General features: G+C 33.9%; 1 protein-coding gene across 4 annotated transcripts in view; it reads right to left on the minus strand.

Moving 5' to 3' along the window:
- Window positions 1-5,472: 5,472 nt before the first annotated feature.
- Window positions 5,473-17,197, minus strand: part of SREK1 (splicing regulatory glutamic acid and lysine rich protein 1) — a 42,193-nt gene continuing 30,468 nt past the window's right edge. For 2 of the 4 annotated variants that reach the window (XM_057742150.1, XM_057742159.1), the window contains 3 exons: window positions 16,078-16,173; window positions 11,179-11,323; window positions 5,475-10,089 (listed from right to left, as the gene is read on the minus strand). In XM_057742150.1, coding sequence (XP_057598133.1) covers window positions 9,940-10,089; window positions 11,179-11,323; window positions 16,078-16,173 — 391 coding nt within the window. In that variant the 3' untranslated portion in view covers window positions 5,475-9,939. Of the gene's footprint in view, window positions 10,090-11,178; window positions 11,324-16,077; window positions 16,174-17,197 lie in introns of all 4 variants that reach the window. The other 2 variants (XM_057742141.1, XM_057742132.1) reach the window with 2 other exon arrangements.

The raw sequence follows: 17,197 nt of genomic DNA on the forward strand, positions 1-17,197 counted from the left end.
GCTCACCAGGACCCAGGGGGAAGGAGCAGTGACCCCATAGAAGTAGTATATTAACTACTTCTGACCTACCTGCTGGTGTTGGGGGGTTGCCTGCAGAGGTGGGGAGTGGCTGTGGCTCACCAAGGAGACAGGGGTACTGGCAGCAGGTGTTCTGGGAAGTGCTCATTGGCGTGAGCCCTCCCAGAGTCCGCCATTAGCCCCACCACAGAGCCTGTAAGCTCCAGTGCTAGGTAGCCACAGGCCAAACAACCAACAAGGTGGAATTTTGCAATAATATTCATTTCCATGAATATTATTTCCACAACACTCAGGTTTGTACTATTTTTGTCATGCATTTTACTTTACTTGGCAGACAAGCAGATTTAAGTTTTACTGAACTCCACCCAACAAATTGGATTAAAGTTTTACTGAACTCCGCCCACCATCAGTCCCTCCCATCAGGAAGCACCCACGAGTCTCCTAGATAGCTTCCTCCACAAGAGGGCAGACAGCAGAATCAAGCAGTATCAGCAATATTTCGTCTTGTGGAACTGAAAACCGCAGCCACAGAAAGAGAAAATGAAAAGGCAAAAGACTTTGTACCAGAGGAAGGGACAAGATAAAACCCCAGAAAAACAACTAAATGAAGAGGAGATAAGCACCCTTCCAGAAAAAGAATTCAGAATAATGATGGTGAAGATGATCCAGGACTTTGAAAAAAGACTGGATGCAAAGATCAAAAAGTTCACCAAAGACCTAGAAGAATTAAAGAGCAAACAGAGATATGCAACACAATAACTGAAATGAAAAATACACTAGAAGGAACCAATAGCAGATTAACTGAGGCAGAAGGGCAACCAAGTGACCTGGAAGACAGAATGGTGAAAATCACTGATGCAGAAAAGAATAAAGAAAAAAGAATGAAAAGGACTGAAGACAGCCTAAGAGACCTCTGGGACAATGTTAAACACACCAACATTTGCATTATAGGGGTCCCAGAAGGAGAAGAGAGAGAGAAAGGACCTGAGAAAATATTGGAAGAGATTACAGTTGAAAACTTCCCTAACATGGGAAAGGAAATAGCCACCCAAGTCCAGGAAGCGCAGAGAGTCCCAGGCAGGATAAACCCAAGGAGAAACATGCCAAGACATATAGTAGTCAAACTGACACAAATTAAAGACAGAGAAAAGTTATTAAAAGCAACAAGGGAAAAACAACAAATAACATACAAGGAGACTCCCATAAGGTTAGCAGCTGATTTCTCAGCAGAAACTCTGCAAGCCAGAAGGGAGTGGCACGATATATTTCAAGTGATGAAAGGGAAGAACCTACAACCAAGAACACTCTACCCAGCAAGGATCTCATTCAGATTCGAGGGAGAAATCAAAAGCTTTCAGATAAGCTACAGCTAAGAGAATTCAGCACCACCAAACCAGCCCTACAACAAATGCTAAAGGAACTTCTCTAAGCAGGAAACTTAAGAGAATAAAAGGACCTACAAAAAAAAAAAAAAAAAATTAAGAAAATGGTAATAGGAACATACATATCAATAATTACCTTGAATGTAAATAGACTAAATTCACCAACCAAAAGACACAGACTGGCTGAATGGATACAAAAACAAGACCCATATATATGCTGTCTACAAGAGACCCACTTCAGACCTAGGGACACATACAGACTGAAAGTGAGGGGATGGAAAAAGATAGTCCATGCAAATGGAAATCAAAAGAAAGCTGGAGTAGCGATACTCATATCAGATAAAATAGACTTTAAAATAAAAAATGTTACAAGAGACAAGAAAGGACATTACATAAAGATCAAGGGATCAATCCAAGGAGAGGAGTAACAATTATAAATATATATGCACCCAATATAGGAGCACCTCAATACATATGAAAGAGGAAATGCAAGGCAGAAATAGAGACACAGATGTAGAGAACAAACACATGGACACCAACTGAGGAAAGAAGGGAGGGATGGGGGGGGATGAACTGGGAGATTAGGATACCATATTGTACACTCTAAATATATGCTGTTTATTGTCTGTTAACTGTACCTCAATAAAAGTTCTTAAAAAAAAAAAAGAAAAAAATATTTGAAAGCAAAGAATATTACCAGGAATAAAAAGAGTAATTTAGTAATGGTAAAAAGGTCAATATGAGAACACAACCTCATTTACGAGCCTAATAACAGCTTCAAAATACATAAAGAGGCAGACAGAACTAAAACGAGAAATAAACAAACGCACAATCGAGTTGGGGATTCCAAGGTCTCTTACTTATTAACTGACAGATAATGAGTGATGACAGGCAATGGCAGACAGAAAATCCATAAGAACATAGAAGACTTGAACACCCCCATCAACCAACATGACCTAATAAGCATTACAGATTTTCACCACTCAGAAGATGCATTCTTTTCACGTGCATGTGGAACATTTATGAAGCTGTATTATTTGTGAGCCATAAAGCAAGTCTTACACAATTTAAAAGGAATCAAATCATATGAACTATTTTCTAACCACAATGGAATTAAGTTAGAAATCAGTTAACAAAGATCCTGGAAATTCCCAAATATTTGGACACCAAGTAACAAACATTTAAAATAACCCATGGATCAAAGACAATGGAAAATCATGAAGTGTCTTGAACTTAATGAAGACACAACATATCAGTTTGCTGGAATGCAGCAAAAGCAATGCTTAGAGGGAAATTTATAGCACTAAAATACTTGTATTAGGAAAGAGAGTCTCAATATCTTACAATATGCTATAATGGAAAAGAAGCTTAAAAAGGAATATGTTTATATATATATATATAAAATTAATCACTTTGCTGTATACCTGAAACTAGCACAACACTGTAAATGGTTTAAAAAAAAAAAAGGCCTCAAGTCAGTGATGCCAGTTCACACTTTAAACTAGGTAAAAAGGACTTCCCTGGTGGCGCAGTGGATAAGATTCTGCGCTCCCAATGCAGGGAGCCAGGGTTGGATCCGTGGTCTGGAAACTAGATACTACATGAGTATTGCAACTAAGGAGCTGGCGAGCCACAACTAAGGAGCCCAACTGCCGCAACTAAGACCCAGTGCAACCAAATAAATAAATATTTAAAAAATGAATAAACTAGGGGGGAAAAGAGCAAACTAAGTGCAAAATAAGCAGAAGAAAGAAATAATGAGTAGAAATCAACTAAATAAAAATAAAAAGCAGAAAAAAAGAGAAAATCTGATGAAAACAAAATCTGATTACTGGAGAAAATAAAATTGATAAATCTCTAGCCAAACTCATTAGGACAAAAAGAGGAAAACATAAATTAACAATAGTAGGGTGGGGGGGATGAATTGGGAGATTGGAATTGATCTATATATACATTCATATGTATAAAATAATAAAATAAAAAACAATATTAGGAATGAGAGGCTATCACTATAGATCTTACATATAATGAGATAATAAGAAAACGTCATGAGCAACTTTATGCCAACAAATTCAACAACTTAGATAAAATGGACAAATTCCTTAGAAGACACACAACACCAAACCCCACTCAAGAATAAGTAACATGAATAGCCCTAAATCTATCTTTAATGTTGAATTTGTAACATGAAAAGAAAATTTCAGGCTCAGGTTGGTTTTATTGGGGGAATTCTACTTAATATTTATGGAAGAAACAGTGAACATGACCAAATTTCTTCAGAAAATTCATGAGGGAACAATGTGCAACACATTCTATCAGGCCAACATGCCCTGTACACTAAAACCAGAAAAACTTGCCAGGGACCTCCCTAGTGGCACAGTGGTTAAGACTCCATGCTTCCAATACAGGGGGCCCAGGTTCGATTCCTGGTCAGGGAACTAGATTCCACATGCATGTCACAACTACAAGTTCACATACCACAACCAAGGACCCTGCCTGTCAAAACTAAGGCCCAGGACAACGAAATAAATAAATTAAAAAAAAAAAAAAAAAAAAAGATACTCCAAAGTTACAGACCACTTTAAAGGAGTTTAATCAAGTAACAAAGTTATGTTGAAAAGAATTTGGAAAAAGGCCTGAGGTTTGAAAACCAATTAACAGGCTATAGAAACAGGCTCAAAGGAGACAGGACTTAATTCTAACACCGTAATTGCCTTTCTGCTAGAGTGGATTCTGTTTTGTGTAACTAGGAATCATGACTGATACAACAGCACATTTAAAATATTGCAGAGGAAATGCAGGATTGGGAGGACTCAGCAAATAGAACTGAGGGTGGGGTCAAGAAAGAAATTAACAGTGGCAATGCATAAGTGAAAAGATGTCAGTTCTGGAGAAAAGCAATCAACAGCAGAGGCATAGACCTGGTATTGAAAATAGAATGTTTTGTTTGGAACAGGATAAATTTATGGTGCCAGTAAGATATCGAGTATATAACAGCTAATAATCAATGAGTTATTTGTGCCAGGCGCTACACTAATCAGAAGGACAGGAGCTCAGTAGAAGGAAATACTGTACTAGAGGTCATGCCTGTATAACTGATTCCATTTACCACCTCTGATTATCATACTGTGGCCATTACTACATTAAATAGAGTAGCACACTTTTTAGACTTCTCAGTGAATCTTAGGGTATTTTTCCCCAGGTAAGAAAATCATCATTATAAAAACTAACATACTCTAATTATACTCCTTAATTACTATTTAGGAATCATGCATAACAAAAATAATGTAACGTAAGAGACATATTGTCTGGAAGTCTACTGTCAAATGTGGCTGCTACTCCAATCTGGCATTCCTCTAGCAAGTCCTGTGGAGGTCTCACCTGGAGTTCAAACTCACTACTGGCAAGGATCTCTCCTCTCTCACCCCCAACCCATCCTCACACACGTAGTTCAACACATCTGGAAACCAAAATGGCTAATGGTTTAACCACAGAAGGCAGCTAAAACAAAGGACCTACACAGAGAAATCAGTGGGTATAGTTTCACCATCTCTGGACCAACTAAACCATCAGGTCATACAGGGTTCTAAATTCACATATCTGATAGCCAATTTTTTTTTTTTAAAGAGACACTTCTAATAGGCTGTCTCACTTAAACGACCACCCCAAGTACACAGCTCACTCACCAAATGGAGAGTTATACTTCTGATAAATGAGAGAAGGCATTCCACTTGCTGTTAAAAGACAAGCAGTGGCAATTTTCATTGTGCAAATACTGTGCTAAGAAGTTGATTCTGGAAAGAAATGGAGATTCAAAGAGCTGCTTGCTATCACTTACTGGAACACTACAAAATGCTGGAGATGCAGTGCTTTGACTAAAGTCATTGCCACACAACAAGAAGTATGCCCAATGATCAAAAAACTCTATTTTGGTCATAATTTTGAACCCTGAAGAGGCTGTTAGCAAACCTTTCAGTTATAAAAATAACCTGTAAATATGCAAACAAATGTCTTACAATTCAGTGAAATTACTACTCAACAGTGTAAAGATTTTAAGATTTTCATTTTATTAAAAATATAGCAACACAATAGCAGCAGCATCTGATAAATCTTCACTAATACCATTTGGAAGTAGTCCTACTCACATAAATATACACCACCTATGCAGTACGTTTTCGTTTACATTTTAAGTCTTTCCCTTGGTAACCCATAGCATTATGTAAAGAACAGCACTACTGTATTAACCTAATTAAGATGGAGAGTAATATTTAACTATCAAATTGAACTACCTATACAACTACACAGTACACCCAAATGTAACCTTCTGTGGAAATCTGAGAATTCTGTAGTGTTTCCTAACATTTTTTTTTGCCTACCGATAACCTTAAACTGGTAGAACTCAATCTCTTCTGCTCTCTTTCAGCACGAATTTCATGAATTTGAATTTACATATATAGTTAAGAAATTATTTAGCAAATAAGTTAATCAAGAATGGAGGGAACTATTATTGTATTCCAATCCTTAGAAAATACATCTTACTGGTAAAATTTGTGAAGTTTTACAAAAATTGGCAATTCTCACAATTAAAATGTTAGCTAGATACAATGTAAATTTAAAAATCAGGTGACAGACCAAATATCTGCTTTTAAGAAGAGTATGTTAAGAAATTTATCATATATAAGCTAACAATTGCAATAAATTAATTGCTAGAAACTATAAAAGTACATTAAAATGCAATAGAAAGAAATCTAGTTATTAGTTACTAAATCCAACCTAGTAATAATAGCTTTAGCCTTTATTTTTAAAATAATGTACCAATCTTTGGCAGAATAACCAATAAAAGTATATTTAAGAAAAACAAATTCACCCATAAACCCAAGATTAAGTAGGGAAGTGAATTTTATTTTAAAAGATTTTATTACATTTATACTCGACTCCTGCTTCCAGAAATATCATTTAGCCCTTTTGAGAGCACTAATTTCTGAAATTTGAAAATAAACAATTTAATTTTAAATGACTATTACATTAGTAAATAAACATGAGAAAATCTAAGTATATAGGTAGTGAAATTTTTTTTAAAAAAATCTTCAAAACACATAAGGAACATACCTACTTTGTGGAAACAGCTCTACTTCATAACTCACCCAGTTAAAACCAGATACTGCATTTCAATGAAAATATAAGAAATGTCTCATTGAAATGTTACTCAACACATCCCTCAAAAAGAATTTAACTGCTAATTCAACTACTAAAGAAAAATTTGAATCAAATCATACTATTCCAAATAGATATTTAAACTTTTAAAAGCCTATTACTATATATTATAATCCTGAAATTTGAATAACATCTTCAGTTGAGATCAGATTTAGCTCAAGGTTTTTTCTTTTTTTTAAGTTTTAAAGATAGCAACCTATATATAGAAATGAATGAGGGTCCTGAAGATGGCTAATACCACAAAAAAAATTATTTTCTTGACCAAAAAGAAAACAAAAATTGATTGTAGATGTCAGTTTTTACTTTCAATTGAGGCATGTCAAATTGAGGCATGTCTCTGATACTTCTGAATATCAACACAGCATATACTGAACCCCTTGGAAAAAAAGATTCTAAACAGAAAATCACAAGTTGACTAGTGTGTTCATAACTGTAAGTTAATTAGAGTCAATGGAAAATAATGAGACAGCTGCAGAAGTTAAGGGTTTATACTTGTTTCCTCACATGAAACTGGCTAGCTAATGTAGGACCATCTTTTATTATCAGTTAAGTGTACACTGCTGAAAAGGAAGAACAAGAGGACCAACAGAATTTGTCTAGAACGATGAATAGCAACTACAATTTAAGGAACAGAATGTATTCACTATATAATCAAAATGAAAAGGTAATTTACAGAAGGTATCAAGTGTAAAATGGCTGTCTTCTTGGCCTTACCTCAAGTTTTCCTGACAACATCTACCTGGGATGAAAAAGACAGTTTTAAAGAAAAAAAAAAAAAAACCTTAAAAGAAAAAAGTAAATGAAAACATATCAGCTCTTATAAGTGAATAAAGAGAAAATCTCTGTCTCTCTCTCTCTCTCTCACACACACACACACACACACACACTCTCACACACTCACTCCCTCCCTCCAGTACCTCTAGACCCTAGAAAGCTTTGCTTCCATAAGCCTGTTTAAGAAAATGATTTCACTTTCTCTGGACTTCTTGTATTCCTATTCATGCCCAATTTTTACAAATCAGTGTCTTCCAAGATTAGTATGGTTATTTTAAAGCTGAATAAACATCATCAGCAAGAAAAATAAATGCCAGCAGGAACCAAATTAAGTATGTTAATTACCAACATAAAAAACATTTAATAGAGTCCAGAGTACAAGAAAACTCTCAAACTTTAAGTGATTGCTTTATAGACACCACACAAACATGCACTCTCCACATCAAAACAATTTCTATGCCAACTAAAACAAGAACAGGATAAACCTAAGATGCTGTTTTGAAATGCATAAACAAATACTTTCCTCTAAAATACTTAGCTTTATTAGAGAAATGGTACTAAAAATAACAAAGATTCAAACATTTGCTCTATTCTACTTACATATCATAAATAAGAAGCGTTGATGCAAGACACACACTCCTTCACAATCTTTCCATATGCATCTAAGCATTCTTATATCAAAATAAGCTGTTTACCAGCCAACCGTATGTGGTTGAATGATTAAAATGACCATCTATACTTTACATAGTAAAGCATTTTCAAAAATTTTAATGTACACAGTGAAAAGAGGAAAAAAAAAAAAAACCACACAGTAATTCTGAACACATGAAGAATAATTAAGCAGCTTCATAATCAAATCAGGCTTCATTACTTGCAATAAGGGCAGTTCTTTCCATTCGCCACCAAATACTTAAATTTCAACAGTATTAACATTAAAAGAAAACTCAAGTTGAAACCAAGTAGCTGATGTGCTACTCAGCTTTTTAAATCTGTAAGTAACTCTTCCCGTGAGGTAAGGCAACTGAGTAATTTGATTGTATTAGACTGCAGTAAAATAATTATACTTGATCTTTTTAAACAACATGCTAATTAAAAGGTATAACTTTTAGAAATATAACAATGAAAAGAGTTCTGAAACTATGAGCTGTAGTTTGGGGGGAAATATTAGCTATGTTGTCATTTTACTATTTGTATACTTTCTGCAAAAAGTGTGCCTAACAATGTCGGATGACCTATATTTTAAGCTCAAGTAAACATATCCTTACACGTAAGACAAATAACCTCATATATTCTCCTTTACGTACAATTTCTGCACATCATTTATGAGAAGATGATTGAGAGGTAATAATTAAGGCCATCCAATGTAGACAACTAAAGCGTTTTGCTTTAAGTAAAATAAGAACATGCTGCTTCATTTTCAATTATCACAGTATAAAACTGATGGTCCCAAAACTGCATTGCTGTTTTAAGCTCTAAAGTCATTCTTGAAAACAGACTTCCCTCTCATATCAGGTGAACTAAGTAAGCACCTATTCTGACACCACTGTCACACTTCTCTATGGGAGGGAATGGAATATCCATCTAAATTCTGTATGAATTGAGAATGACTAGCACATACAAAATTCTAGAAAACAGTATACCACACTGTAGAAGGCACTAAAGCTTCAGCTTGTGCTCCCATAGCCCATTTTGAAAACCCAGTTTTCTTTTTATAAATGGCACCTTTGCCACCTACAGCTGACAACACACACTGCGATACTGTTCATAATAAGCTTGGAAATATCAAGAAAGTTCAAAAAGAAATGCTTACTTTGTGGGGAGACCCAATGATTCTAAACACTGAATACTAATATATTAGTATTCAACACAGTTGTTCTTCCTTTTGAAAGAGAACAGTAGCATGCATTGTCAGTTGGTTTTTAATCCACTTATTTAAGCAACTTTAATCTGAAACTATTTTAAAGAAAAACTGCTGTCCTAAACAGTGAGCAGAAGAAAACACAATAGTGAGAATTTAACACAATCACTGTAAATCCTGTGAAGTAAATGTTAAAACTTCTTACATATTCTGCACTTACAAGGCTGTGTATATATCTGCACCGATTTCAAGCACATCATCAATCTCTATATACTGAAATTAAAAAAAAAAAGTAAAACAATACAAAATCAGTTACTAGCCTTTTTTAAAAGAGCCTCCAATGCTTATCTCCAGTCTTTATGGATAGTACAAATTTAGATCTCGAATGTCCCATTTCTTTGTAATGGTTCTTGGCAAACACTAACAAACCACATGACAAGTGTGTCAGCCACCATGGAAATGCACAGATTTTAGAATATGAGGATTTTGGGTAACACCTGTTATTTTCATGATGTCCATGCTTCATTTTCTTACTCAGTAACAAGATGGCCACAGAGTCACCTAACAACTAGAAAAGCTGTTAGCTCATATCTTTATGCTCTACTGGATTTCTTCACTGTTCAACATCTTGTTGAGAGAATTAAAAGCTTTGGATTCTATTCCAGCGCGTGTTTAGAGATGCATTTGTCGGTCCTATACTGCTTCTGTTTTGGTAGAGAGGTTTTCTTCATTGGGTTGACAGTTCCCATTTTGCTGTACTTTGTTTTCCTCAGTCCTTGGCGCATTCTTGTCATCTACTTCTTTGCCCACACCTAAATCTGGTTCTTTATTGTGCTCCTTCTCCTACAATGAATATTTAGGTATACGTTTAATATTTTTCTCAAGAGTTGCCTGCTATTACATCTAGTTCTGGCTAAAATATGTAACTTTATCTTTTGTGAATTAGTCACATTGGGTATTTTCTCCCATTACCTTTTCATATAAAGAGTACATGCAAACATGCATCAATATGTTCTTTGCACGTCTAATAAAAGATGGGACAATCCATGGAGGTTAAGTTAGAATAAAATAGGTAAATAGAAATTCTAGGGAAGAATTCAACAAACGTTGCTGACTGACTTGAAAAGGTAGAACAGATCTGCTGAAAGTAAAATAGTTTCCATCGATGCCAGGATAGATTTGTAATTTGGATACTAAAGAAGCAAAAACAGAGGAATGCAGAAAAGGAAGTCACTATTCCTTCTACCAAAGACTGTTCAAGAGCAGTCCAAATTCAGCCCTCAACCGAGAATTAAATGAGAACATGTGGAACAGTGCCTGGAATGTATTAAGTGCTCAGGAGATGATATCAATGTTACTGACAATGATGATAAACCTCTACCAATATGGGAAGAAACAAACCTGTCAGATAAAAGCTCCAGAACTCATAATAACTGATTTCCAAACACAAATATACTCTGCAGTATAATAAGAGAATTAACCTAATTCACAAGTACTTAAAATATTTATTTAAAAAACAAAACAAAAAAACACCTTACTTGGGGGAAATTGGTTTTCCATTACTTATTCTAATTCAACAAACCTAACTTTGATATATATTATAAAACCAATGATAATATCACTTGTCAAATTTGCTAAAACAAATACAGTGAGGAAAATGGCAACAAGTAGAAATATTCCTGTACACAGTTAAAATTTTTATTGTATGCCTTTCTGTGATTCTCTAAAAGAAGGAATGCAATTGTTTACACTAGTAAACATTATACTAATTAGTTCTTATCTTCAAAAGTTAGGTTAAAAAAACTACCAACTTAACAAATATTTAGTACCAAAAACATACAAGACACTGGTAGCATAATACTACCTCTATGCAATAAAAAACAGTCTCAAATATTAATTATTCAAACCTTAAACACTGAACGACTTGCTTACTTTAAGTGAAGTATTGTTCTTCTCCACCTTTTCCTTCCCATCTCTGTCATTAGAACTTTTTCTCGTAGAGGTTGAACGTTCTCTCTCTCTCCTTTCACTGATGTGGTCCCTTTCTTTTTCTCTCTTTTTATCCTTCTTATTTCTGCTATAAGAATATTAATAATGTCAGTTAACTTCTAAAAAAAGTAAACACCCACTATATTGTTGACAAAATATTCTTACCTAATATTAATGCACTGTAAGTAAGCATATTAGTAACCTGGTTGAACAAGTAACATAAATGAGTCCTGTAGCCCCCTAACTCCACCCCACACCCAGTTAATTTTTTAAAGACACACAAGTCATTACTGCAGAGGCTACCAGATGTTCACATAAAACAGTTTTGTATTATCAATGTCATAGTTTTGAAACATTCAAGGTTTATTTATCTACTATAATTAGGATAAAACAAAAACAAACACATAATATTTTTAACCCATCTTTTCAAAGTAAAAAATGAAAAAGCAGAAAAGAATAAAAAGGATAAAGAATCAGATATGGCTCTCAGGTAAGGCTGAATGACTTCTAGAAAAACTTGCAACTTCAAATAACCAATTATGCCATGTGCCCTCCTTTCATACAAAATTACAAAGAAGTCCCACCTACCAATTCAAGAGCAAACATTAAGCAGAAGATGGAATGAACAAGTTCCATTTGTAAAAATAACATATCCTTCAAATTAGAGGGAAAAAATTATGCATTTCATATCAGAAGCATAACAGACACCGTCTACTCAAAATAATTATCCCTAACATGCAATGCTAAACTTTTTTGTCTTAATTATGAATATTTTAAAAATAAACACAAAGACCAGGGGGAACAAATAAAAACACTTAGGAAACAGACCCAAGTACCTATGAAAATTCAATAAAACAAAGGGGTCACATCTCAAGTCACTGGGGAAAAGATCGACTTTTATCAATAAAAGACTTGGGGACAACCGGATTATTTGGAAAGTGACAAAACTGGATCCATATCTCATTCACATAAATAAATAAATCCAAATGGACTAGAGACCTAAATCTTTTAAATGAAACAATACAAGTAGTAGAAGAAAACATGAGTGAATTTCTTTCTAACTTGAGTGAAGGGAAAGATTTTTAAAACATAACTAAAATTCCAGGTATGATAAAATAAAAGATTCATAAGTATTCCTACATAAACTTTTGCAAAGCGAAAAAAAAAAAACCCACTACTAGTATATTCAAAAGAAAAATGATCAAGAAAAATATATTTGCAACATATTTATGTATGTATGTTTATATATAACTCTTAAAGTCAAGGGAACAACTGCATCAAAAATAATGAGATTCTTAGGAATGCAAAAAAACTGCTGAAAGAAATAAAGACATAAATAAATGGAAAGACATCCCATGTTCTTGGATCATAAGACTTAAAGAGTCAAGATAACAATAGTATCCAAAGTGATCTACAAATTCAATGCAATCCCTATCTAAATCTGCACTGTTAGCAGAAATAGAAAAACCCATCCTAAAAATCATATAGAATCTCCAAGGACACTGAATAGCCAAAACAATCTTAAAAATAACAAAAAAATTGGAAGACACAAAATTCCTGATGTCAAAACTTATTACAAAACTACAGTAATCAAAACAGTGTGGTACTGGCATAAGGAAAGACTTACAAACTAATGGAAAAAGACAAAAATATATGTTCACATGTATGGTCAAATGATTTTTGATAAGGGTGCCAAGACCCATTCAATAGGGAAAGGACAACCTTTTCAACAAATGGTGCTAGGAAAACTGGATATCCACATGCAAAAGAATAAAATTAGACTCTTACCTTACACCATATATAAAAATTAACTCATAGTGGATCAAAGACCTAAATATATAAACTAAAACTATAAAACTCTTAAGATGAAAACACAGGAAAATCTTCGTGACATTGGCTTTGGCAATGATTTCTTGGATACAACAGCAAGAAACAATGAAAGGAAAAAAATTAAGTTGACTTTATCAAAATTAAAAAACTTCTGTGCATCAAAGGATACTTAAGAAAGTGAAAACACAACCCACAGCACAGGGAAAAAAATACATGCAAATCATATTATCTGGTAAGGGATTAACAACCAGAATATAAAGAACTACAAATTAGCAACAACAAAAAAACAAACAACCTAATTCAAAATGGGCAAAAGACTAGAATACACATCTCTCCAAAACAGATATACAAATGGTCAATCAGCACATGAAAAGATGCCCAACATCACTAATCATGTTTAAAGAAACGCAAATCAAAACCCTCACAAGATACAACTGCACACTCACCATAACGGCTATAATCAGAGACAGACAATAACAAGTGTCAGTGAGCATGTGGAGAAATTGGAACACTTGTATGTTGCCGATGAGAATATAAAATAGTGCAACCACGTCAGAAAACAGTTTGTCAGTTTCTCAAGAGGATAAAGGATTCCTATATGACTCAGCAATTACCACTCCTAGGTATATACCCAAGAGAAATGAAAACATGTCCACATCAAAACCTGTACACAAATGTTCACAGCAGCATTATTTATAATAGCAAAAAAAAATGGAAACAATACTAAATGTCCATCAACTAATGAATGGTTAAGTAACAAAACCTGTTTTTATCCATACAATGGAATATCACTCACCCACAAAAAGGAATGAAGTACTGATTCATGCTATACTATGCATGAACCTTGAAAATGTTACATTTAGTCAAAGAAGTCAGGTACAAAAGACCACACATACTAAATGAGTCTACGTGAAATGTCCGTAACAGGCAAATCCACAGAGACAGTAAGTAGATTAGTGGCTGTAAGGAGCCATAGGGAGGAACTGCTAATGGGTACAGGCTTTCTTTTGAAGTGACGAAAAATGTTCTGGAAGTACATAAGTAGCAGTGATGGATGCACAAAATTGTAAACTCTTAAGAAAAATGCAACGAAAATTACTAAAAACCACTGAAATGCACATTTAAAAGGGTGAATTTTGTTACATAAAGTACTTCTCAACTTAAAAAATAACTCAGAATGGAAGTGGGTCTGGATATAGTCACTGACACACCACACACACCACACACACACACACAGTATATATGAACACTGTCTTTCGTGAAGAAAAGGAGAAATGCAAACACACATATGTGCTTAATTTTGCAAAAAAGAAACATAAGGAAGGATAAAACAACTGATCACTTACAGAGAGTGGATGTGGAGTAAAGTAGAAGGAATGGGGGAGGAAGTGATACCTGGCAAATATAAATATAACTTTTTGTCTAATTTGAGTTCATAACCAAGAAAAGTTTTGACTTTCATGAGCAAAGTATTAAAAAAAAAAAATTTTGGCCTACCTCCTAAATGATCCTAAGCCTTTCTTTATTCGCACCTAAAAATAATAACCCACAAACAAATAAACAAAAGATCCCTGCTGGGAAACATGCTCCTTCTACCCTGGCAAAGCTTTTTAAAAATTTCTCTTTTCTATACCTAGAAAACCACAGAAAATCAACTGGAAAACTATGACCCATCAGTAAGATAATGGAATGAAAAAATATATATACAAAAATCAATATCCTTCCTATGTACAAACCTAATCTCAAATTACATGACATAATGAAAGAAAAGACCTCATTTACAAGAACAAAAAAGCAAAACATAGCTAAATAAACTGAAAATACATAAAATCGGTATGAAATAAACACTGAAACATTCATGAAAAAACACTAAGGATGGCCTGAATAAGTAGGCCATCCATGTTCCTGGGTATAAAGACTCACCTTCGTAAAGCTTTATTTAATAATCATCTATTCATCAATTTCCCTTAATTAGTAAATTTAATGCAACTATAATACAAATTATCAGTAGGTTTTATTTCTAGACCCTAGACAACACTAACTCTTAAGTTCAAATAAAAAAATAAACACACAAGAATGGTCAAGAAAGTTCAAAAAAAGAGCAATGAGGGGAATAGGGAAGAACAGGCCTTACTAAATATTTAAAAATACTACACAATCTGAATAATTAAAAGCATGGGGCATTAACTGGTACACAAATCATCAATCAAACCAATCCAACAGCAGAGAAGGCCCAGAAACAGACTCCAACACAGACAGAAAAATTCAGTATATGAAAAAGGAAACATATCAAATTAGTGTTAGGAAAATTGAGTTTTTAATAATGATATTGGAACAACAAAGAAGGATTCAGAAAAATAAAATAAAACTGGATCCATGTGCCACATTGCAAACAAAGATAAACTCCTAATGGATCAAAGATGTAAATGCAAAAATTAAAAGCACAGAAGTACAAGAAGAAGCAATGGGGGAATTTTATTATACCCTTGGAATAGGAAACAAAGTTATTCATTACCGACTTATATAATTTATAAAAGGAAAATTAAGAAAGCCCGTTCTACTGCAGGCTGGTTACAAAAACCAGGTACTGCCAGACAATGAAAGTCCATGCAGTTGTAAAAAGGAATGAAGCAGCACTTTCTAATGAATACAGAAAGTTCTCCTGGTAGTTAAGTGACAAAAGCAAACCGTACAACAGTGTATATTTTGTGCTACCTTTTGTAGAAGATGAAAATAAAAATTATATATTCTCATCTGTACCTATATACAAAACCGTAAGGATATACCAAAAAAAACCCCTAATAAAGTCATTACTTGTAGGGACAAGGTAGTTGAACATACAGGTGGAATTTAAGACCTATCATTATATAACTTTTTATACTCTCTGGATTTCTAAACCACGCAAATGTATTATATATTACTCATCCAAAATATAGTTAAAAAAAAATAGACTGAAGAGAGAAAATTTCCCCTATGCTTCCTCCTCAGTTTTAGCACCCGCTTTCAACCAACCTTCTAGGGGATGGAGACCTAGAAGATTTCCTTTTTATGGTTTTTGATGTTCTTGGCGACCTGGAAGAACTCCTGCTCCTCCTCCTACGCCTTTCCCTGAAAGTCAAAAATATGTCATTTTAAAAAACAGTAATTTTTTTTTTTAATTTTTTTTTGGGGGGTACATCAGGTAAAAAACAGTAATTTAAATAAAAGATAATTCAAATACACAAAATCAAAACGGTCCTTAATGCTCTCAAGTGAACAGTATTCTTTACAGGCCAGTTTAAACTAATGCATTTCATGAAAATATTCTATTATCTAATTTTAGTATAGGTCAAAATATGAACCGTAAATTTTACATTCCAATGAAAACATCTTCTAAGATTCCATATCAGAAAGGGTAGATGACCTCCTTTTCATCTGATTTATTTAGACAGTAATTTCCTAAGTGGAAAAGTGGATGTTTCATATTCTCTCACGTTAAACTTGTTCTTCCTCAGCACCTAAAGCATGTATTGCCTATCAGATTCTTTGTCATGCATCTACCTCCTTGCTGCCCCACTGTGGATTATTTTTTAACAAGGTTAACAGGCCCTTTTCAAGAAGTGAAAAGATAAGCAGGCTTGAAAAAAATGTGAACTTTCTAAACCTAAGTATGTAGAATGTCTCTAAAATAGCATTTACATTAACTCATTTTATAGAGAAATTGCTCTTAACCCCTTAACCTCCTACCACTTCATTACTGTTGTTCTAGTCATTTAAAATTGAGCACACAAGCTGCTTAGATGTAAGGAAATTACTTAAAACCTGGGATTTAAATATGAAGTCAAAAATAATTATTAAACAGTTTTGTTATTATTAAAAACTATTTTGCTTAATATATTACCAAATGATGCATACTCTAATAAATTACTTCATTTGTAAGGGTGGTCAACTTAGAAACAATGAATTTCAAGATGTCCATTATTCAGGTGATGAGGTATGAGGATATATTTATTAAATGATTAATGCAGCCAATGATCTATCTCACAAGAAGCTCTGATAATTACTGGTTACATAGCTAAAAACAACCAAATCCTCTAGAATTCAAGTTCTCATGACTTCAGTAAGTTGATTCTAGGCTAATGAAACATTTTGT

The sequence above is a fragment of the Hippopotamus amphibius genome, chromosome 1, assembly GCF_030028045.1.
Source record: "Hippopotamus amphibius kiboko isolate mHipAmp2 chromosome 1, mHipAmp2.hap2, whole genome shotgun sequence".
Lineage (NCBI taxonomy): Eukaryota > Metazoa > Chordata > Mammalia > Artiodactyla > Hippopotamidae > Hippopotamus > Hippopotamus amphibius.